At 37.7% G+C, this 24,892-nt stretch overlaps 2 protein-coding genes and 1 long non-coding RNA gene across 3 annotated transcripts in view; 2 read left to right on the forward strand and 1 right to left on the reverse strand.

The window, feature by feature from the left end:
- The first annotated feature begins 5,634 nt into the window (after positions 1-5,634).
- Positions 5,635-6,931, forward strand: LOC100672853 (olfactory receptor 51F1). Its single transcript, XM_010600932.3, has one exon. It carries the CDS (start codon positions 5,650-5,652, stop codon positions 6,586-6,588), a length of 939 nt encoding a protein of 312 aa, XP_010599234.2. The 5' UTR covers positions 5,635-5,649; the 3' UTR covers positions 6,589-6,931.
- Positions 6,932-15,190: 8,259 nt separating this feature from the next.
- On the forward strand, positions 15,191-16,237 carry LOC100672568 (olfactory receptor 51F1-like). The gene has a single exon (XM_003421425.3). The coding sequence runs from the start codon at positions 15,302-15,304 to the stop codon at positions 16,235-16,237; it is 936 nt and encodes a 311-aa protein (XP_003421473.2). The 5' UTR covers positions 15,191-15,301.
- Positions 16,238-18,483: 2,246 nt separating this feature from the next.
- The window catches only part of LOC111748381 (uncharacterized), a 63,227-nt gene continuing 56,818 nt past the window's right edge, over positions 18,484-24,892 (reverse strand). Inside the window, exon 4 of the long non-coding RNA XR_010322468.1 lies at positions 18,484-19,128. This is a non-coding gene — a long non-coding RNA (uncharacterized LOC111748381). The remainder of the gene's footprint in view (positions 19,129-24,892) is intronic.

Raw genomic sequence — 24,892 nt, forward strand, 5'->3', positions numbered from 1 at the left:
AACCAATAATTTGTTCTTCATTTAATATTTTTCTTTGATTTCTATCTGGCTGTTATTTGTACTTTCCTTGTGTGAGAACTCTTAATGGCAGCATGTGTGAGGAGCTACATTCAAGCATTATAACCCCACCTGGAGCCCCTATCAGCTGTCTGATACTTCAACAACAGAAGAATACATTGAGGAAAACTTTGTGCTAAATTTGCAAGGGTCAGTAGGAAAAAATTAGAAGTTTAACCATGATTGCCTTCAGAGAGATTATAAACTAACTAGGGTTTCTATCCAAATCCCTCTGTGTTGGACAGATTATAAAATAGCTCCCAATTATCTCTGTCTCTTTACTCTCAAGCCATTGTGTAATCCTCTCCTTTTGAGTATGGGCAGTTCCATGACTTGCTTCTAACCAATAGAATACAGCAAAGGTGATGGAATACCACTTCTGTGCTTACATTACATATGATTATAATGTTTATCTTGCAAGGAGACTCTTCTTTTCTGGCTTTGATGAAGCTAGCAGCCATGTTGGGCAGGCCCCCATGACAATGAACTGAGGGCCATCTCCAGCCAACCACCAGCTGGTAGCTGAATGTGACCTCCTCTGACTGACACGCCAACAGCCAGAGGGAAACTGAGGCCCATGATCGAACAGGCCTCAAGGAACAAAATTAATCCTTCTAACCATATTGTGAGCTACGAATGCATACATTTTCGCCTCAAATGAGACCCCTATTCCAATCAAAACACTGTATGTATAATAGACCAAAATGTTGCCTCGTCCTGCACAATCTTCATGATCGTGGGTATGTTTGCGTTTATTGTTTTGCCTATAGTGTCAATCCATTTCACTGAGGTTTCCTTTGTTTCTTTGACAATCCTCCACTTTGACAAGTATAATGTCCTTTTCTAGTGAGGGGTCATTCCTGATGACGTGTTTAATGTAAGTGAGCTGAAGCCTCGCCTCCGCACTTCTAAGGAGTATTCTGGTTATATTTCTTTTAAGATTCATTTTTTTTTTTTTCTTCTGACAGTCCGTAGTATATTCTGTATTCATCATCAGCAACACAGTTCAAATGCATCGGTTTCTTCTTCTGCCCTCCTTTTCTTTGTCCAGCTTTTGTGTGTGTGTGGAGCAATTGAAAAGACCACGACTTGGATCAGGTCCGCTTTAGTCATCAAAGTTACATTTTTGTTTTCAAAACTTTAAAGATGTCTTTTGCAGCAGATTTGCCCAATGAAATAAATGGTTTGATTTCTTGACTGCTGCTCCCATGTATTCTTTTCCTTTGCATTTCACATCCCTTTGGACCACTTGTCACTAGAATTAGTAGCAAACACCCTCCTGAGATTACACAGCCTGCCCTGTGCTTATAGGTGAAGAGGTTGGTTTTTCTCTGTCCAAAGCCCCAGGGAGGTTCCTATCCTATTGATGGCCCCATGGCTGATTCCTGCCTTACTACAAAGTCCATGGCTCCAGGACTACAGCCTGTTCTCTCTTCCTGCTGGTGAAGACAGAGAAGACTCTCCCTTCCTTATGAAACTGGTAAGAAGGTAAAGAAAGATGTTTACTGTGTCAACCTTATTCTTCGATTGTTACCTATTCACAAAAACTCAGATATGTTTACAGAAAAATCAGGTAACGTCAGGGTCTACCCTGTCCTCAGAGATCCATATGACACAGATGTCTTCCCCCTACTAGTCTGTAGTTAAATATTTTTAATGCTTTTTCTCAGATTGAACTGAAACACAGGGAACTTGAAATTCAATACAAACAAGAAATATCTGTCATAAACAGCATGGTAATGTACAATTATCTATGGATATTTACTCTCAGGAAGGCAACTTCAAACTCTACTATCCAATATTTTAAAATCTTGATTACAAAATATTAGTACAAATAACAACTCTAGTATTGCTATTATTTAGTATTATCTTTCTGGAATTTATTCTTAATAATGTAAAGATATTTTTATAAATATTTATTTCATTTTAATTCAACAACTGTGAGAATTAAGTCAACTGTCTCTTCCATCCCTACAATAGCTAGGGAATATTTTACTTTATAGTCAAGCTGTTGTTGTTAGGTGCCATCGAGTCAATTCCGACTCATAGCCACCCTACGCACAACAGAACAAAACACTGCCTGATCCTGAGCCATCCTCACGATCATTGCTATGCTTGAGCCCATTGTTGCAGCCACTGTGTAAATCCGTCTCATTGAGGGTTTCCTCTTTTTCACTGATCCTCTACCTTACCAAGCATGATATCCTTCTCCAGATACTGGTACGCTCTGATAGCATGTCCAAAGTAGGTGAGACAAAGTCTAGCCATTCTCTCATCCGAGGAGCACTCTGGCTGTATTTCTTCCAAGACAAATTTCTTTGTTCTTCTGGCAGTTCATGGTATATTCAATATTCTTCATGAACACCATAATTCAAAGGCATCAATTCTTCTTCAGTCTTCCTTATTCATTGCTCAGCTTTCACATGCATATGAGGTAACTGAAAATATCATGGCTTGAATCAGGCACACCTTAGATCTCAAAGTGACATCTTTGCTTTTTGACACTTTAAAGAGGTCTTTTGCATCTGATTTGCCCAGTGTAATGTGTCTTTTGATTTTTCGACTGCTATTTCCATGGGCATTGATTGTGGATCCAAGTAAAATGAACTCCTTGACAACTTCAATATTTTCTCCATTTATCATGATGTTGTTTATTGGTCTAGTTGTGAGGATTTTTATTTTCTTCATGTTGAGGTTTAATCCATACTGACGGCTCTGGTCTTTGGTCTTCATCAGTTAGTGCTTCAAGTACTCTTAGCTTTCAGCAAGCAAGTTGTGTCACCTGCATATCAGTCTTCCTCCAATCTTGATGCCACATTCTTCTTCGTGTAGTCCAGCTTCTTGTACTATTTGCTCCCCATACAGATTGAATAAGCACGGTGAAAGGTTACAATCCTGCCGCACACCTTTCCTGATTTTAAACCACGTAGTATCCCCTTGTTCTGTTCAAACAACTACCTCTTAGTCTATGTGCAGGTTCCTCATGAGCACAATTAAGTGTTCTGGAATTCCTATTCTTTGCATGTTATCCATAATTTGTTATGATCCACGTAGACAAACACCTTTGCATAGTCAATAAAACACAAGTAAACATCTTTCTGGTGTTCTTTTCTTTCAGCCAAGAGCCATCTGACATCAGCAGTGCTATCCCTGGTTCCACGTCCTCTTCTGAATCCAGCTTGAATTTCTGGCAGTTCCCTGTCAATGTACTGCTGCAACCATTTTTGAATGATCTTCAGAAAAATTTTACTTCCGTGTGATATTAATGATATTGTTCGATAATTTCCACAACCTGTTGGATCACCTTTCTGTGAAGTGGGCACATATATGGGTCTCTTCCAGTCAATTAGCCAGGTAGCTGTCTTCCAAATTTCTTGGTATAGATGAGTCAGCATTTCCAGCTCTGTATCCGTTTGTTGAAACATATCAATTGGTATTCTGTCAACTCCTGAAGCCTTGCTTTTTGCTAATGCCTGCGGTGCAGCTGGGACTACTTCCTTAAATGCCATTGGTTCTTGCTTATATGCTACCTCCTGAAATGGTTGAATATCAATCAGTTATTTTGGTACAGTTACTCTGTGTATTCCTTCCATTTTCTTTTGATGTTCCCTGCCTCCTTCAATATTTTGACCACAGAATCCTTCAAAATTGCAGCTCGAGGCTTGGATTTTTTTTTAGCTCTTTCAGCTTGAGAAATGCTGAGCATGTTCTTCGTTTTTGGTTTTCTACCTCCAGGTATTTGCACATTCCATTATATTTTGTCTTTTTGAGTTGCCTTTTGAAATCTCCTGTTCAGTTCTTTTACTTTATCACTTTTCCTTTCGCTTTAGCTTCTCTAGGTTCAAGAGCAACTTTCAGAGTCTCTTCTGCTATCCACTTCGGTCTTTCTTCTCTTTCCTTCCTGTCTTTTCAATGACCTTTTGCTTTCTTCATGTATGATGTCCTTGATGTCATCCCACAACTCATCTGGTCTTCTGTCATTATTGTTCAATGCATCAAATCTCTTCTTGAGATGTTCTCCAAATTCAGGTGGGATGTGCTCAAAGTTGTATTTTGGTTCTTGTGAGCTTGTTTTAATTTTCTTTAACTTGACCTTAAACTTGCATATGAGCAAGTGATGGTCTGTTCCACAGTCCACCTCGGCCCTCTTCAGACTGATATCTAGCTTTTCCATTGTCCCTTTCCACAGATGTTTTTCATGCGGTGAGGTCCACATGTATAGTCTCCATTTATGTTGCTGAAAAAAAAGGTATTTGCAGTGAATAAATCATTGGTCTTGTAAAATCCTACCATGCAATCTCCGGTGTCGTTTCTATCATCAAGCCTATATTTTCCCACTACAGATCCTTCTTCTTTGTTTCCAAATTTTCCCACCTACCAACTTGCTAGTTACTCTCTAGTGTCAGTGGAATTGATAATCTTCATCATTTGGGGGGTTAAATTACTCTCATCCTCTGTATTTAATCACCTTTTTCTTAAAGAATTCTTTTATAGCAAATAATTCTTATTATTTCTGTATTGCAGATCTCTCCTTGCCTATCATACATTTAACATCAGCTTATAAACATATACATTTTCCTATTTTGCAAAAATTCTCCATACATCTTACACTTCCCTTTAGTCAAGGATTATTTCTCTTGTCTTCACTGCCAAGGTTCTAAAAATAATATGCATTGTGCTGCCAATATTTATTTTCCGATTCATTCCTTAAGTTGCTGTATCAAGTTCTCATCTTTTATCACTGGACTTCCATTTGTTTTTCCAGGGTCACTAATGTACTCTTAGTTGCATTTGATCCTTTAGTCCTTACCAGACTTGACTTCCAAAGCAATTTGAAATTTTTTTCACATATCACCCAATGTGACACCACACTCTGTTGGTTTTTACCCTTTCTGTAATATTTTCTACTCTCTTCTTACTTTAATGTACATACTACTTTCCTAAAACTTTTACTGAGTTCTGCCTTCACAGAATTTTACTTGTAAATCTTCTCTTTGAGGTTGTTCACACACACTATTTGATTAAAATAACACTCATACAATAATAACTTCCAAATCTACACTTGCAGAAAAAGTCTGTGCCTGAAGATTCATACCTACACGGACATTGCAGACAAATGGATTTCTTCTAGAGTTTCCCCTAGTCATTCCATACACAAGATAGTCAAAGTTGTGTGTGCTAATTTTTTTAACTAAGACTTTATTCATAGAATTTTCTGATCTCATTGATGAGGTTAAAATTTTAACAATCTAAAAAATAATTAGCATCAAAACAGATGAAATTATGTGGACATATTTTTCCTTAAATTTAAGGGTGAAAATGCTATATATTTGCCAAATATCTCTGATTTAAAAGATAAGTGAATATTGGAATTTGATTTCGAGTTTTTTCTACAATAGCAAGTTAATCTATGACTTTGTGTGAGTCTCCTTACAAAAAGAAAAGTTATCTAGACATTTTTGAATAATAAGTTAATTTATGGTTTCTACTTTTTTTTTTTTTTATGAGTCGGAATCGACTTGACGGCATTGGGTTTTGGGGTTTTATAGGACGTGAGCATTTTAAGAAAAAGTGCTACAGCTCCAGGACAACATGGAGATCCTAAGCAACTTGACATCTCAATTTTTAACCTTCTTGCTGACCAGTATTCCTGGCCTAGAGTCTCTCCATTCTTGGCTCTCCATTCCATTTTGTTGTCTCTATGGCATTGCCCTGTCTGGGAACAGCATGATCCTGTTTGTCATCCTCACTCAGCGGAGTCTGCATGAGCCCATGTACTATTTCCTCTCCATACTGTCAACTACTGACCTGGGCCTGACTGTTTCTACCATGTCAACAACACTAGGTGTCCTATGGTTTAATGCAAGCGAAATCAGTTTGGATACCTGCATCATCCAGATGTTTTTTCTTCATGGATTCACCTTCATGGAATCTGGGGTGCTTGTGGCTATGGCCTTTGACCGTTATGTGGCAATTTGTAACCCTCTGAGGTACACAACCATCCTCACTAATTCCAGAATCATTCAGATTGGCCTCTTGATGATTATACGTTCTGTAGTAATAGTAGTACCGCTACTCCTGCTCCTTAAGCATCTCTCTTTCTGTAGAGCTAATGCCCTTACCCACTCCTATTGTTATCATCCAGATGTGATTGAATTAGCATGTTCAGATACTTGGGCCAATAACATCTGTGGATTAATTTGTCTCATCCTGACCACAGGAATAGATATACCATGTGTTGTCTTGTCTTACATCCTGATTATTTGCTCTGTTTTGAGTATTGCTTCCCCTAAAGAGAGGCACAAGGTCTTTAGTACTTGTATCTCCCACATTGGAGCAGTTGCTATTTTCTACATGCCCATGGTAAGCCTGTCCTTGGTGCATCGCTATGGTCAGTCAGCCCCCAGAGTGGTCCATTCGATGATGGCAAATATATACCTGCTTCTGCCCCCTGTGCTCAACCCCATCATCTACAGTGTCAAAACCAAACAAATTCGCAAAGCTATACTCAATCTGCTGCTGACAAAATAAACAGAGATGATTAAGCTTGAGAAAAACCTGATAAAAGTGAATTTCACATAAAAAGAAGCCCTGGTAAGTTACTGTTTATTGGATATTTTATTCTTATGTTTTTTTTTTTTTAATTTATTGAACAAATATTTAGTAAATACCTATCATGCTTTAAGCTTAAACTACAACCATTAAATGTTAACACTAAAGACTTCACAGTCCAAAAGGGGAAATAATAATCACAACAATGAAATCACATAAATAATACTCAGAGCAATTAATATTTACCGACTACTTATTTTATGCTAGACATTCTACTATCTCCTATTCAGACATATTTCATTTATTCTTCAAAACAGTCCAAGGAAACATATAATAGTTACATTTCATAGATGAAGACATTGAGGCCCACAGACATTTCAACTGCCAAGGACTACACAGGTTGAGATTTGAATCCAGGTTTTCTGTATCTCAGATGGTATGCTCCTCACTAGTGTATTACATACTCTGCCAAAAGCAGTCTAGGAGAAATGAATATTTATAAAATCAGAAATCAGAGCAGGAACTGTAGTAATCCACATTATACATCTAGAAAAAGTTCTGATATCCTTCTTAGAGCATTCTTAAGCTTTGTTAGTCTTCTTAAGCTTTTTTTTTTTTTTTTTGAGTGAATAATTATTAGGACAAAAAAAGGAAATAGATATGCCATGGCATGTAAGTCATGGATCAGTGGCCAGTGCTGGGCCATCATAATAAAAACTTCAGGATTGGGGACGTTTGTTAATCTATTACATGAAATGAGAACTTTGCATAACAGGAAAAGTTCCATCTGACATCAGCAATGATATCTCTCATTCCATGTATTTTTCTGAATCCAGCTTGAATTTCTGGAAGTTAATTGTCAATATACTGCTGCAACCATTTACAATAATCGACTGTGCAATCTTACCTTAATCAACACATTATTTTTCTCACCTTTAATACTCCCTTACCCCCTCTCTCTTGCCCCTGGTAACCACTAATTAACTTTGTTCTCTATACGTTTGCCTTTTCTTCTCTCTTTATATCAGTGAGGTTGTACAATATTTGTCCTTTTGTGATTGACTTATTTAACTCAGCATAGGGTCTTCAGTCTCCAGCCTTATTATTGCATGTATCAAGGCTTTATTTCTCCTGCTGACTGAGTAGTATTCCACTGTATGTATGTACCACATTTTGCTTATACGTTTATCTGTTGATGGGAATTCAGGATGTTTCCACCTTTTGGCTATTGTGAATAGTGCTGCAATGAACACTGGTGTCCAAGTCTCCGTTCAAGTCTCCACTGTCAATTCTGTTGGGTGTATACCTAACAGTGGAATTGCTGGGTCATATGATAGTTCTATTTTTAACTTTTTGAGGAACCATCACACTGTCTTCCACAATAGAATGCTCAGTGCTTCTGTTCCTCGTTCTAGTTCAATGCATAGTGCCCGGTATCTTAAAAACTAGCAAGTGGCCATCCAAGGAACAACTGGTCTCTATTTGCCTGGAACAACAGAGGAAGAAGGAGAATCAGGAATAGGAGGAGGATACGGAATGTGTGGCTATTGGCTCCATGAACAACCTCCTCCTTTGCCATGAGACCAGAAAAACCGGATGGTGCCCAGCTACCACTGCTGAACATTTTCATCAAAGATTCCATAGAGGAATCCTGATCAAAAGGGGAAAAATTCAGAACATAATTTCAAAATTTTCTCATGGACTCCAGACTTCCTGGAGCCATGATGTTTGGATGAACCCCTGAATCTATTGCCCTGAGATAATGTTAAACTTTAAATCAAAAATATCACCTGAAGTCTTCCTAAAACCAAACAATAATTTAGCTTAACTAGTGAAAAATGTCTGTCTTGAGCATTATGCACCTTTAAGCACTATCTACATGAGACTGGAAAAATTAGATAGAAACCTTAGGAGTCAGTGAATTTATGTTAATGAGGGAGGGACAACTCAGAAAAGGAGGGTTAGAATGGTTGAACAACTCAAAGAATGTAATCAATGTCACTGAATTGTACAAGTAGAAACTGTTGAATTAGTGTATGTTTTGCTGTGTATATTTTCAACAACGACAAAATCAAATTATATTTAAAAAAATTTCAAGGTTTCATGAATACCATAAAAACTCTCCATGACTCCCTTAACTACTCCAAAATCCAAGGTAAAAGAATTTATGATACTCAGCCTATAAGCAGTTTACACTGTGAAACTCAAAATTTTGGTCTTTGAAAATTTTTACACCACAAGAAATTGCAACACAACAAATGAGGGCTATTTTTCCCCCAGAGATTGGATGTAGCAGCTCATCACTGACTACAACTAGCCCAATACGGAGCAATGCAAATTTTAAAAATCAACAAAATATATTCCCTTGCAATCAAGGAGCTTAGAATATGCTATGTGAAATGGTGATATAAGAAAAAAAGTATAAAATAATGTCTCAAATATTATGATATCCAACAATACAGGAGCAGACTTTAACCCCTTTGTCTTGCCATGAGTTGAAAGAGTTCCCAAAGGTGCAGGGAAGAAAAAAATATTTTGCAAGAAACTCTGTGGAAGAATGTCACAATTTTACTTTCTATTGAATATTCTCCTGAGTGTTAAATTCATAGATCTTATCTAGACATAAAAAAAATGCGAAAACACAAAACATTCCTCTTTTGAGATTCTCAAAGGACTATGAAGAAGTACGCTCTAAGCTGAACTTGCTGAACAAAATATTCCATGTATATGAGTGAAACCCTTCTAGTAGAACTAAGGAAGCCAGATAATGGGAGAGGCAAGATGTTCTTGTACATATTTGGGGACCTTTATAACCTACAAGTTGAATGTACTAACATTACCAAGAGTTTCTGCTGACTTCCTGGGTAGTAAACTCAGAGATGACATATCTTCCAACTATACGCAGGGAGTTTAAATTAACTATTAATTATTACGATAAGTGAAATGTAAATTTCAGTGGAAAAAAGTGGACACAGTCATTCCCTTCCTAGTTATTTCCTCAAAAATTATGTCTTCACAAAGGCTTTTTTGTGAGTCTTCCTAACAGCTTTATCATTATTCACTGGCTAAAATTGAGAAACAACCCAAAGTTCGTAAATACAGTAGGCAAAAATGAACTATTGAAGCAGGCAACATAGGCTAGCCACAAAAGCATCATTTTGCACCAAAAAAAAAGCCAGTTGCAAAGAAGTGCATGCTATTTTAATTCCATGTACATGAAACTAGAAAAAACAAATCTAATATATAGTCACATAAAGCAAAGTAGACAAATGTTTGCTAAGATCCAGTGTAGGTGAGTATTTTCTGCTGTAGGTATGGTGGAAACATTCCATTTTTCAATTGTCATGAATTTTACAGCTGTATAAATATGTTAAAAATGCACATTTAAAATGGGCACATTTTATTCTATGCAAATTATCTCTCAATAAAATTGATATAAAATAAATATTTAAACATTGCAACCAATACTAAGCACGAAAGTGTAACAGAGAAAACAGAATTATATGCAGTCGATCAGACAACACAATCACAAGAGGAGCCAACATATTTCACTAGCAAATGTGGTAAAAATTGTGTGGTTATAACATGGCTGAAGGAGTACCAAAACCAAACAAAAGCCATTGTTGTCAAGTTGATTCTGACTCGTAGCAACCCTACAGGACTAAGTAGAACAGCCCCACAGTGTTTCCAGGACTGTAAATCTTTATGCAAGCAGACTGCCACAACTTTGTCCCATGGAGGTTCTGGTGGGTTTGAACCACTGACCTCTGGGTTATCACCCAAGAGCTTAACCACTGCACCACCAGTGCTGCCGCCAGGGCTCCTCAGCTGAAAGAGTAAACCAAAACCTGTTGCCATTGAGTTGATTCTGACTCATAGTGACGCTATAGGACAGAGTAGAACTGTCCCACAGGATTTCCAAGGAGCAGGTGGTGGATTCGAACTGCCAAACTTTTGGTTAGCAGCTATAGCACTTAACTACTAAGCCACCAGGGCTCCAAATGAAGCAGTATGTTCTTCAAATCAGGTCACAATAAGGGACAAGAACTTGTAACTATACAAGGTAACAATTTGTTATGGGAGTACTAAAAACATAATGATTCAAGAGAGAGAACTAGAGAGAAATAATAACACTGCTTTGTACTAGACGTGGGGTACATAGTGGGAGCTTGTTCAGAAGGGATAAGGGCAAGAACTCAATTAGTACAACAAGGGATTGATCAAGGCCCGAGCAGAATGAGGTTAGCAAAGCACTCTTCAATGCTGGATTATTGAGTCCCCTACTAGGAAAATAATTGGGTTCAGATCTGAATAAGGGTTGAATTTTTGGGTGACAATTAGCAGTCCTATGGCTATCTATTCTCATGTGTCTATCAGTTTGTCATACTGTGGGGCCTTGCATGTTGCTGTGATATTGGAAGCTATGCCACTGGTATTCAAATACCAGCAAGGTCACCCATAACAGACAGGTTTCAGCTGAGCTTCAGACTAAGACAGACTAGGAAGAAGGACCTGGCACTCTACTTCTGAAAAGAATTAGCCAGTGAAAACCTTATGAATAGCAGGGGAACATGTCTGATATGGTGCCAGAAGATGAGCCCCTCAGGTTGGAAGGCACCCAAAAGATGACTGGGGAAGAGCTGTCTCCTCAGAGTAGAGTCAACCTTAATGATGTGGATGGAGTAAAGCTTTCAGGACCTTCATTTGCTGATGTGGCAGGACTCAAAATAAGAAGAAAGAGGTGCAAACATCCATTAATAATTAGAAAGTGGTATGTACAAAGTATCAGTCTGGGAAAATGAGAAATCATCAAAAATGAAATGGAACACATAAACGCCAATATCCTAGGCATTACTGAGCTGAAATGGACTGGTATTGGCCATCTTGAATCAGACAGTCATATGGTCTACTATGCCGGAAATGAAGACTTGAAAAGGAATGGCATTGCGTTCATCATCAAAAAGAACATTTCAAGATCTATCCTGAAGTACAACGCTGTCAGTGGTAGGATAATATCCATATACCTACAAGGAAGGCCAGTTAATACAACTATTTTTCAAATTTATGAACCAATCACTAAAGCCAAAGATGAAATTGAAGATATTTGCCAACTTTTGCAGTTTGAAATTGATCAAACATACAATCAAGATGCATTGATAATTACTGGTGATTGGAATGCAAAAGTTGGAAACATGAAGAAGGATCAGTAGTTGAAAAATATGGACTTGGTGATAGAAATAACACTGCAAAATACATGATAGAATTTTGCAAGACCAATGACATATTAAAGAAACACAGACATTACGTACAAAAATGGTTTTGGAGGATATATTTTAATTTCCCCCAAATCACAAACTTTTGCTTCATCCCCAGGCCTCCTGATATATCTCTGTTGACATGAGATTCCTCCTGATGTTGGAAGACTGTTCTTAAGCTTCAGTATTACATTTGGGGAAAAGACTGAAATCAAAAGGAAGAATTTACAGGACTATGTCTGTGATAAATGATAGAGGGACAAGCGAGCGTTAAAAATAAGTGCTTGAATGTTTACGAATCATCCGCAAGGAATCCAGATGATACGTTAGGACTAAAGCAAAGTTCTTGCCCTAGAGTTTATTGCTCCAGAGCCTACTTAAAAATTGACACAGTACGTGTGGAAAAGAGAAGAAAGTGAGATGCATGATATTCTCGTTACATGTGTATATAGAAGAAAATCAGGTTTTTGATAACATGAACTAGAAGAAAGAGCTTCAGCTTTGTCTTCAGAAATGAAAAAGACCAAATGAAAGCATACCAGCAAGCAAACCTTCAATAAATAGATTTTTTTTTTTTTTACATTTATTGTTAGGCCTGAGGGTTTTATTTTCTGAAACAATAACTATCATCTTGAACTGTTACTCTTCCATTTGCTGAATCCAACACCTCAGGCAAATTACTTAAATTCTCTGAGCCTCAAAATTTTGCCCCCTTGTCCCCTGCTTAATCCTCTGCCTGGCAGTCAATTCTCCAAAGAGAAGCAGTGAGTGACCTTTTCAACTTGCAAATTTGTTCATGGCCCTTCCCTGCTCAAAACCTTCTGCCATTTTCTGTGCTTTCACTATAAAGAAGGCCTTCACAGAGTGCTTGTCTACCTTCCACCCCAGCCTGTTCTCTATCCATGCTCTTCCTTGCCTTCTGGGCTCTAGCCACACAGACCTTTTTTCATATACTCCTAACTTGGGTCTTTAAACTCCTGTGACTGTATCTCCTTCCTCCCACACTCTTAGTTATTTCCTAACTATGCTTTAGAGACAAGCACAAAAGTAAGTTTAGTGAGTGGGGAGGTTGTATGGGTTTTCCTCATCATTAGGTCCATAATCCCAGAACAGGGCAGACCCATAGTAAATATTCAACATAGCTATTAAATTAAAAATAAAATTTATTAATTTAAACACCTAAAAGTAGATACATTATTTAAGTCATAAGATATAGCACATAATGGCTGTTCAAAAAGGATAGTTACTATTTCAGAAAATAAGGTCCCCAGGCCTAATAATAAATGTCAGAAAAATCTGTATTGAAGATTTGCTTGCTTGTACGCTTTTGTTTGGTCTTTTTCATTTTCTTTTCTTAGTTTATTGAAAAAATACTGATTAAATGCATAATGAGCCTTCCTTTAAATGCAGAATGAAGAAAACGAAACTCTAAAATGAGAAAATTGCATAGCACATTAGACAGACCCTTCCATGCCAGGCCCTGTTAAATATTCATTTCTGTTGCTTCCTTTCCCTGTCTTTTTCCCTTTCTCTTTCTCTTTCCCTTTCTCTTTAATGACCTTAATTTGTAGCAGGAAAGACCTGGATGAAATTTGGTCAAGAATGTTCCTGTACTGATAGTTTTACTCAGGTAGATCAAATGCCTGAGGAAATTGATGCAGGTTCCTTCCTTCCCCCCACCCCACCCCCACCCCCCACTGGGGCCTGGGATTGTGCTCTTGATCAATCACTCATCTGGGAAAAACTATTTAAATGGCACTTTGCTCTTGCAGGAAAGAGCTGAAGTTTTAGATTCTTCCTCACCAACTGCATAAAGCACCCAGCTCAGGAATTTCCACTTCTTTTCTCTCTGGTAGAGTCCTTTGTGGACAAAGTAACTTCTTTCTCGAGTGGATAGCAGGTAAGGAGATGAAGAGAAATGGGAGGGAGAAGACCCAGTATCAGAGAGAAGTGGGAGAAATTGGAGTAGAAATTTGAAAGAGGAAGAAATATCTCTTTCCTAAGCCCCTGGGCTTTTCTGGGATAATGAGGAAGCAGATGGAACTAAGGGTGTGTATTAGAAAAAAATTCCAAAGCAACTTGCTAGAAATTAAAAAAAAAAAAAAAAGTGAGCATTCATACTTTCCAGCAAAACTCAGAATCCTGACAATTCTTCTTGGCCTCATTCATGCTAGGATGTGGATATTTATCTCAATGAGAAGCCAGAGCTAGGATAAGGGATGAGAGTGAGGCCTCCTGCCTCTTGCACAAAATTTTAACGGACACCAAAAAATCAGTAATCAGTGTAAATAATATTTAAAGCAATAATTTTTAAAAAACAAGATTAGTTTTTAATCTATGAGTAACAAAACAGCAAACTTTAAATAAAGAAGAATGCTGTGCCAAGCCATATGGAATCTAAATCAAAAGGATATATGTGCACATTTAACTTTAATGTAAGTAAGCTCAACAATATTTTCAAAATCTACTTCCTTGTTTTTCTCATTTTCAGTTGAAAGAATTGCCATGTTTGACAGTACTCTTGATCAAAAGATGATTTTAGATAATTTTAATTGACTTAATATGAAGGAAGATTATAAAAAATTCCTTTTTTTATAAATAAATAGTTAAGAGTGTGAGTTTTAACACTGTTGTTGTGTGCCATCAAGCCGATTCTGATTCACAGAGACCTTATATCATGGAGTACAACTGCCCCATAGGGTTTCATAGATTGGAGTAATAATTAAATATAGATAAAACAAGTACATAAAGGTACACATGCTTCCTTCTATCTCAGGCTTCAGTATTGCTCAGCATAACACTGTCTTTGTTAAGCATTGTGTTCATGAATTTTTGCATTAATTTTGATTTTTTTAATTATTTCAATAAAAATGATATTTATCTTGCTCATTGAGTCTTTTAGAGTCTATTCACCTCAGCCTAGCCCCAGCCCTGTTGCTCATAGCATGTGCTAAGCATGATATAGTAGAAAGAACAAAGGGGTTAGGTCAGAAAGACTTGTCTTTTATTTGTGTTTAGTAAATTAATTTAACCTAGCTAAGCCTCTTTTTTAGGAAACGCTGGTGGCATACTGGTTAAGAGCTATGGCTGCTAACCAAAAGGTCAACAGTTCAAATTCACCAGGCATTCCTTGGACACTCTACTCCTTGGGCAGTTCCACTCTGTCCTATAGGGTTGCTATGAGTCGGAACTAACTGATTCGATGACAGTGGGTTTGGGTTTTTGTTTTGGCTTTTTTTTTTTTTTTGGTAAGCCTCTTTTTACTGATCTGTAAGAAGATGATGGATAAGATCTACCCCTAAAATAGCTGCAAGGATTATGTGATGTATGGTTATTAAAACAATTATTAAAATGCCTGACAGAGAGTAGTTTTGACTGAAGGGAATGTATCATTGCAGGAACTTACCAAAGAAGACTGACATTTCAATCATATCCCCATGCGGTCTCTTGGTAACTTCACTTCCACAACATTCCTTTTGACGGGAGTTCCAGGGCTGGAAGAGTTCCACATCTGGTTCTCCATTCCTTTTTGCTGCCTCTGGGTAATCGCCCTCTTAGGAAACAGCACTATCCTCTACGTGGTGATCACAGACTCCAGCTTGCATGAGCCCATGTACTATTTCCTCTCCATGCTCTCAGCCACTGACATGGGCATCACTATTTCTTCTCTCCCCACAACACTGGGTGTCCTCTGGTTTAATGCCAGGATCATCAGCCTAGACGCCTGCATTGTGCAGATGTTCTTTCTGCATGGATTTACCCTCATGGAGTCCTCTGTGCTTTTGGCCATGGCTTTTGACCGTTTCGTTGCCATCTGCAACCCCTTAAGATATGCTATGATTTTAACCAACTCTAGAATCATCAAAGCTGGGGTGGTGATTGTTATACGAATGCTGTTCAACCTGATGCCCTTGCTCCTGCTTCTTAAGCGGTTGTCCTTCTGTGGTCCTAATATGCTTTCTCACTCCTATTGCTATCACCCTGATGTGATTAAATGCTCTTGCTCAAGTATTAAAGTCAACAGCATCTGTGGCTTAGTTGCTCTCATTCTGACATCTGGTGTAGACATTCCCTGCATTTTCCTTTCCTATGTGCTAATCATTAAATCCATCCTTAGCATCGCTTCCCCAGAGGAGCGAAATAGGGCCTTTGGCACCTGTGTCTCCCACATTGGTGCTGTTGCCATCTTCTATATCCCCTGGGTCGTTTTGGCCCTGGTACATCGCTTTGGTCATAAGGCTCCTCCATATGTCCATGTACTGATAGCAAATCTCCATTTCCTCTTTCCACCTGTGCTGAACCCCATCATATACAGTGTGAAGACCAAGCAAATCCGTAGGGCCTTCCTCAAGTTGTTTCCAAACTCAGAGTAGACAGTCTGACCACGCAGTGGCCTGGATCAAGACGTCGTGCTTCCTTCCTGTCTTCCTCCCTTCCTTCAACATTTTATTGAGTAGTATCAGGGATTTTTTTGTTGGTGACAATACTATGGCATATAAGAAACATTTCTAAAAAAAGAAAGAAAAGTAGCTTATTCTGGTGACAGAACATAACAGAACATAAAAGTAAATGCACAATAACAATAATACAAATCAAGTACTATTATATAATTATGCCCAGGAGGCTAAGGGACACTGAAGACAACAGCTCAATGAGATTGAGGACTCAAAGAATTCTTGGAGGTGATTACTTGGACCATGGAGAATTATTGACAAAGAAAGACCTCCTAGGCCATGGGATCAGCCCTATAAAGCCAGCGAAATATGACATACACCAAGGAATTGCGTGTGGTTAATGTCACAGGAATAAGGGATGTATGTGATAGGGAAGGAAACACTGGTGGAGTAGTGGTTAAGTGCTACCACTGCTAACCAAAAGGTCAACAGTTCGAATATGCCAGGCAGTCCTTGGAAACTCTATGGGGCAGTTCCACCCTGTCCTATAGGGTCGCTATGAGTCAGAATCAACTCGATGGCAGTGGGTTTGGTTTTGTGGGGTTTTTTTTCTTTTTGGTGATAGGGGAAGGAAAGAGGTGAGATTATATACAAAATTATAAAATGATCATTGTAATAAGCAATGTTAAGAGTTATGGAAGCTTAAAAAAAAAAAGACAAAGGAGAATGATCTACTAGAATTGTGAAGCTTCATGAGATTCCCCTCTTAAGTGAATCAAACATTCTCCAGATAAAAAACATTGTATCTTTACACCTCTTATTTAAAGCAATCTTTAAGAAATATTATAGTCTATTATTCCTCTCTTACTACTTTGGTATGCTTTGTAATAACTTTCACACCCTTATCATATAATAAATTTCCCCTTCCACTGTTTTATTTATAAAAACCAAAACCAAACCAGTTGTTGTCCAGTGGATTCCACCTCATAGCAACCCCATGACATAGTAGAATTGCCCCATAGGGTTTCCAAAGTATATGTAGTATAAGAAAAAAAAAAAGTATAAGAGCAGCTGGTAAATTCAAAGTGCCGACCTTTCAGTTGGCAGCTGTAGCTCTTAACCACTGTGTCACCAGGGCTCAGTTTTATATATAGGATACTTATAATTCTTGTATTCTAATCTGCTATTACTACACTTGAGAGATAATTCTGATCTTTTTAGTAAAAGCTTGGATCATTAATTTCTCAAGACAGATACTGAAAACCATGAAATTCACACAGCTCAGAGAGCACTCGAGTACGAGTAGTAAAGTTCAGTAACTTTCTCTCTCTGACAATGTCTAGTCTCTAAATACCTTCCCATTTCCCAGTGACAAAAATAGGTTGACATAGGACATGAAGTAATAAGTTATATAATGGGAGACAAAACTGGAGAAAGAGTATGAAATATTTCCCTGAATGCAAGAGTTTTTTTCTGCCTTATTTTATGTCTTTTAGAAAGATTTACGTCTTTGAGAGATGCATAGCTCATTGGCTTTAAGAAGAGAATGGCTTTTCTGAACTTACTGCAAGTGGTATTACTTTTGTCATATTTCAAATTTTCTAAGAAGTTACAGTAAAATTGAAGAAACCATTTTAGACAGAGAATTGATAAATTAATAGAATTTTTATGTTAATTATATGCGTATGTGCATTCACCTGATTACCTCCTAGTAGGTTTTGGAATGCCTTTCCTCACTTTTCCCCTCTACTAATGGAGTCTTATCATTTGTGTGTGTGTGTGTGTGTGTGTGTGTGATAAAGTCCTTACATATTTGCTTTCTTTGCACTTCTCCAACATATCAAGAATTTGGAGATGCAGGTAAAACTGGGCTTAGAGAGAAGCTTCTAGCCTTAATTTCATATATTAGGAAATAAAAAGAAAGGCTGAAAACAAATGATTTAAGTATCCATCTTCAGAACTTAGAAAAAGAAAGAAAACTTTTTTAAAGCTGAAAAAAAGAAATAATAAATACAAGTGCAAAAATTATAAAAACAAAACAATCACACACTAAAGATTATTATCAAAAATGCTAATAAATTTGACTGGCAAGACTGGTCAATTGTAATTGAGAAAAAGCACAAATAATCTGTCAGGAATGAAAAGGTGACAGCATTAAAGATCCTACAGACACCTTTAAATATATTTAAAAACAATTTTAAAACACTTTATTCAATATTGCAAAGGAGGACCCAGTCAATGCATTGAGGCAAAGGCAAATATAACACATACACATAGAATCAATGCAAAGGAAGGAAAAATATAAATATTATTTATAGGAAACCTGATACATTATGTAGAAATTTAAAATAATCTACTTATAAGCTTTTAAATTAATAAATGTATTTAACAAGATCTCTGATACAATGTCACCAGATGATTTTTTTTCAAATTTTCCATTAACAAACATTTAGAAAAATAAATGTAATGGATTATCATTAAAAATACATAAAAAACAACAAATATCAATAAATTTAACAAACGTGTAAAACGCCTTTACTCGAAAAACTATAAAAAAAATCACTGAGGGAAGCTAAAGAAACCCTAAATTAAAGAAGCGATAAACCATGTTCTGTTATTATACATAGGGTGTTCATAGGCTAATTTTTGAGGTAGATCACCAGGCCTCCCCTCTTAGTCTGAGTCTGGAAGCTCCATTACAGATAACCCTGCTGGTATTTGAAATACCGGTGGCATAGCTTCCAGGCTTACACGTTAGTCACAGCAAGGGACTTGAACACACCAACGATTGTGAAGGCAGCATAGGATCAGGCAACATTTTATTCTGTTGTGCATAGAGTAGCCATGAGTCAGAGTCAATTCAACTGCACCTAACAATAACAACAACAAAAAAAAACATATTAATGGGTTGGGTCACTCAGCAAACTATTGTAAAGTATTCTCACTGAGCTGGTTATAGATTCAGTACAATCCCAACAAAACCACAAAAGTTCTGTGTGGATTTGCCTATATGCGTATGTATTGCCATGTATGTAAATTAACAAGCTGATTCTAAAATTTATAATGAAATTAAAATTTTAAAAATTTGAAATATTACTGTACTGGTTCTCAGGATTTATTACGAAGCTACGATGATCAAGACAATGTAGTTTTGGCACACAACTGGAAAAACAGAGTAATGAAACAGAATAGAGAGTCCAGAACAAACCTATCACATATACAGACAATCTACAATAAATATGGAACCGTACAGCAGTGTAGAAAAAATTACTTTTTCAATGAATGTTGCTGAGTTAACTGTACATTCATATAAACAAAAAATAAATGACTTTTACAATTTTATCTCACAAATCTCTGTGGATCGAAATTCTGGATACAGGCTTAGCTGTGTCCTCACTAGGCTTCAGTCAAGATGTTTTCCAAGGTTGAGGTCTCATTTGATACTCAGTAGAGGAAAGATCTGCTTTCCAAGTACACATAGTTGTTAGCATGATTCAGTTTGTTCCTTGTGAACTGTTGAATTATATGCCTTGGTTACTTGCTGGCTGATGGCCAGCCAGCCAGAGAAGTGTGTATTTAGTCCCTCACTGGTTGTTGGCTGGATACAGTCTTTAGTTCATTGCCATGTGAGCCTGCCCAACATAGACCCTTGCTTCATCAACACAAAATTTATGATCAAATGTAATGTAAGCACGGAAGTGATATCTAATTACCCCTGCTGTATTCTATTCATTTGAAGCAAGTCAAGGGTCCTGTCCACATTCAAGAGGAGAGTATAACACAAGGACTTAAGTATAATGAGGCAGTCCCAATTAGGGGACTATTTTATACTCTGTACACGAAAGAATTTGCAGATTAGAAACATCCTTAGATTTCAATCTCTTTGAAGGCAATCATGGTGAAATCATTATAAAATTTTCTTGACCCTTATAAAATTTAGCACAATGATTTCATCAAAGTTCATTTTTGTTGTTGAATTATCAGACACCTTATCAGGCTCCAGGTGGAGTTATAATGCTTGAATTTAACCCCTCACATCCTACCATTAAGGATTCTCACACAAGGAAGCCTAGCAATAATAACCAAGAAGAAACTTTAAAAACTAATAATTAGATGAGATGAGGAACAAATTACTGGTTTTATTGACATCTAGGCAAACACAAGGCCCTCTGTTGCCATCGTGAGCCTTCTCTGTAAAGCAGAAACATATTGTCTGGATGTGGATCTTCTCCTCACCCATGAATCTAGTGCTAGATGTGTAGTCTACACCCATTACTTGACAGCTCACACTGACAAAGATTATCAAACTATCCCAAGAGTCCAGGCCCTTGAGCTTATTACCACAGGAAAACAGCAAGTAAGACAGTAAGAACACATACATACATATCAGTACTCATCATTCCCCCCACAGTGATCATGGCCACTTACAAAATGGGGTCAGGTTAATATATTTGGAGCTGAACTATTTTTTCTTGGAGGAAAGATATTGAGTGGCTGGACAGAGATGGATTTAGATATGAACATATTATCCTCCCCATAGGTCAATGTGTTGGTGTAGACACACGGGCCTGGAGTCTGGGCTGTAAATATCTTTCTCTCTTCTTTGTCACTATAATTTTTCCAGTGAATATTGGTTTGCTTTCTTGTCTTCCCAGCATACTGATAACCCATGAAACCAGAGACACTGACTTGTGCCTCTTTATTTACCAGTGACTAGAATAATGTCTTAACTTCCCATTCATACGTATGATTTGGCTTCTTTTGCTTTGCTTTTCATGTCCACGTAGACCTCTGGTCACTTGAGTTAGCAGCTAAAACCCAGCTGAGGTTACACAGCTTTACCCTGTGTTTACAAATGGAGAGAGAAAGAGATCAATTTTTCTCCGTCTATGGCCCCTTTTTTTTATGGCCCCAGGAAAATTCGAACCCTACTGAGGGCCCCACAGCTGAGTCCTGCCTTACTGTAATGTCCATGGCATCAGAACTGCAGCCTGTTCTGCCTCTGCTGGTGAAGACAGAGAAAGTTCTCCCTTCCTTATGAAGCTGGTAGAAAGGTGGAGAAAGGTGTCCACTGTGTCTACCTTATGCTTTCTTACCTATTCACAAATAACCAGATGAGCGTACAGAAAAGTCAAGTAACATTAGCATCTTCCCTGTCCACAGAAATCCATATAACACAGGAGTCTGCTTCCATGATCCTCAGGCTAGGCCCAAAACTTTTGAACCCAGACCTGGTACTTAATGGTAGCTATATTGATTTGAGAGGTAGGCAAAAGCTTAAAAACCGTGTTGCATGAAATGTAGAGAAAATCACAAAAAATGAAGATAGAAACATGAAGAAAGCAACATCAGTTTTATTGCAGCCAGAGAAGCAGTGATAGATAGGAGAAATATTCCACATATTCCACAAACAATGCGAGCAGTGATGTGCTGGAGCCTGCCCACACCACCTGGCACAACCTCATTCTGTGCATCTCTTTCACTCTGTGCTCAATGATGTCATATTAGTAGCTTGAAATCAGCCATAGCGACATGATTTACACCATGGAATTTGCAAACACTGAAAATGAGGGTTTTTTTGTTTTGTTTTTGTTTTCTCAGAGATTCAGTTTACCAGCACACCACTAATTAGTGGCTTATTTTATTTTATGATTGGCACCATGGGAATCAATAGAAATTAGAAAATCAAGAAAACATATTTCCATGCACTAAGAGAGCTTAAAGTCTAGTGCATAAAATGGTGACGTAGACAAAATACTATAAAATATTGTGTCAAGTGTTGATAATACAGGAGCAGAATTTTTACCCCTGCTGCTTCTGACTCATAGCAGCCCTATGTGCCACAGAATGAAACACTGCCCAGTCCTGGGCCATGCTCGCAGTCGTTGTCATGCTTGAGCCCATGGTTGCAGCCACTGTGTCAATTCTTCCGGTCGAGGGTCTTCCTCTTTTTCTTTGACTCTGTGCTTTACCAAGCATGACGTCCTTCTGCAATGGCTGATCTGTCCTGATAACACGTTCAAAGTATGTAAGATGTAGTGCCACCATCCTTGCTTCTGAGAAGCATTCTGGTTCTACTTCTTCCAAGACAAATATGTTTGTTCTTTTGGCAGTCCTGGTATATGCAATATTCTTCACCAACACCCCAATTCAAAGGCATCAATTCTTCTTCTGTCTTCCTTATTCATTGTCCAGCTTTCGCATGCAGATGAGGTCATTGAAAACACCATGGCTTGAGTCAGGTGCACCTTAGTCTTCAAGGTGACATCCTCGCTTTTCAACACTTTAAAGAGGCCTTTTGCAGCAGATATGCCCAACCCAATGAGTCTTTTGAATTCTTGACTGGTGCTTCCATGGCTGTTGATTGTGGATCCAAGTAAAATGAAATCCTTGACAACTTCAATCTTTTCCCCATTTATCATGATGTTGCTTATTGGTCCAGTTGTGAGGATTTTTGTTTTCTTTATGTTGAGGTATAATCCATGCTGAAGGTTGTGGTTTTTGATCTTCATCAATAAGTCCTTGAAATCTCCTTCACTCTCAGAGAGCAAGGTTGTGTCATCTGCATAACACAGGTTCTTAATGAGTCTTCCTCGGACATGATGCCCCATGCTTCTTCATACAGTTCACCTTCTCAGATTATCCCCCATGTGTCTGTCAGTTTATTGTGCTGTGGGGCTTGCTTGTTGCTATGATGCTGGAAGCTATGCCACTAGGATTCAGATACAAACAGGGTCACCCATGGCAGACAGGTTTCAGCTGAGCTTCCGGACTAAGACAGACTAGGAAAAAGGACCCAGAAGTCTACTTCCGAAAAGAATTAGCCAGTGAAAACCTTATGAATAGCAGTGGAACACACATCTGTTAGCGTCTTGAAATTTCAGAGGCGTAGAATACATAAGAAGATTAACGTTGAGGGACTTTTACTTTGAGATGTTCCAAGGGCTGCAGCATCGTGAAGAAGTATGCTCTAAGCTGAGCATGTTGAGCAAAACAAATATACGTGTGTGTGTACTTATGAGACAATCCATCTGAAAATGAATGATAAAGCAAGAATAGGAGACACAAAAGATATTCTTGTACTTATTTGGGTGCAAGCAAAAACTTGGATAATTTTACTTAGCTTGAGTTGTATTATATGACATAAAATATCTGTGATGTTACATACATGTCATTAAATATATTTCATCACAGGGAATAGATGAGTGCTTGGCTTAGTATGTAGAGTGGGCAGGGGAAATTTACTAAATTAACATTCTGAGAACATTCATTAGCTTCAGAGGAAACCATTAAAAAATACAGAGGAGTCTTGAGAAGCTGAGTCACTCATCCCATAGGTCATAGGTAGAAATAAAACAAAGTGACAAGAAGGAAAAAATGGATATGCAAGTGAGGGCAGGAATTATGGTATACCACTGGCCTGTCCTCCATTTAAAGACTTTTTACCTTTGCAGTTAACCAATGGCCTGTTAAGCTTGTCAGTTTTAACAGGTAAAGGACCAAAATGACAAGTGTGATGGTCAAAGCTTCCCCGTCAACTCCACTACCAAAGGGAGAAAAGCATCCTCTGATATACATCATAAAAACAAGCTTGTCCTCAAAAACACAAACAAAGCCCACTGTTGGGGTGATATTATTGGTGAAAATGAAACAAATAAGAAAATATATAACAGGGCTAGGCCATCTCTCTCTCGGGTCTATATTCTTTTCCAGGTGGACCTGAGAATGTCTTCAACTCTTTATTTTTTTTCCTGCAGAAGGTCAAGCAGAAACCAAGACACACAACACAAGAAAAATTTCTGGAACATCACAAATTCATATAATCCAATAGCCTATATGCTATGAATTATGCCATAATGCTTAAATATCATAGCCATTGTCACAGCTAATATGTACTGACTTTTTATCATCAACAGCAAAAAGAATGGTTAAAACTCAAATCTGTGTTTCCTAATCAGTATGCTATTCTGAGCTCTGATTCAACGGTTTATATACATCTGTTTCTCGACAGGTGTACATCAGCTTACTACTTGTGTTTCCTGCTTTTTCTACCTTTTCAATTATTCAGCCAGTACGCTGTTATAAAATGAATTTGTGAAAAAAATCAATCAATCAAGATTCCTCCTTCAGAAGGCTGGATCCAGTCCAAGCCTCTCAACCTTAAAATAAATGCTTTCTTATTTAATTACACAGATTTCCAACTAGCCCTGATCCCTCACTATCCCTCGTCTGTACACTGTTAACTTCAAGTTGAATTACCCTGGTTCCTCACTCTAAACCATCACATAACTTCCTCTTTTTTTAATCTACGTTCTAATCAGAATTTGAAATCTAGCTTTGGTTTCGCTTCTTTTATGAACCCTTCTTTGCACAATCCCAACTTCAATATATGACTTTTTCTCTACAGTCTTGAAGTACATGTCTGCAGTTATTTTCTACCACCTAATAAACTTTTTTTTTTTTTTTGATATACACATTGTTTTGAATTGGATGTTCTTTCTATGTATATTTCGTCCACTCTGCTGGTGTCTTTCTTTGATGTTACATTCAGAAGCCTTAGCACACATCTGCCAATACATTATCAAAAGTAGTTTTGGAAATGCTGGTGAAATGACAGAAATCAAGAAATAGGAT

Source organism: Loxodonta africana, chromosome 7 (genome assembly GCF_030014295.1).
Source record: "Loxodonta africana isolate mLoxAfr1 chromosome 7, mLoxAfr1.hap2, whole genome shotgun sequence".
NCBI lineage: Eukaryota > Metazoa > Chordata > Mammalia > Proboscidea > Elephantidae > Loxodonta > Loxodonta africana.

Excerpts from the sequence above, each read along its gene's own strand:
- LOC100672853 (XM_010600932.3), top strand. The coding sequence starts at position 5,650 with ATGGAGATCCTAAGCAACTTGACATCTCAATTTTTAACCTTCTTGCTG.
- LOC100672568 (XM_003421425.3), top strand. The coding sequence starts at position 15,302 with ATGCGGTCTCTTGGTAACTTCACTTCCACAACATTCCTTTTGACGGGA.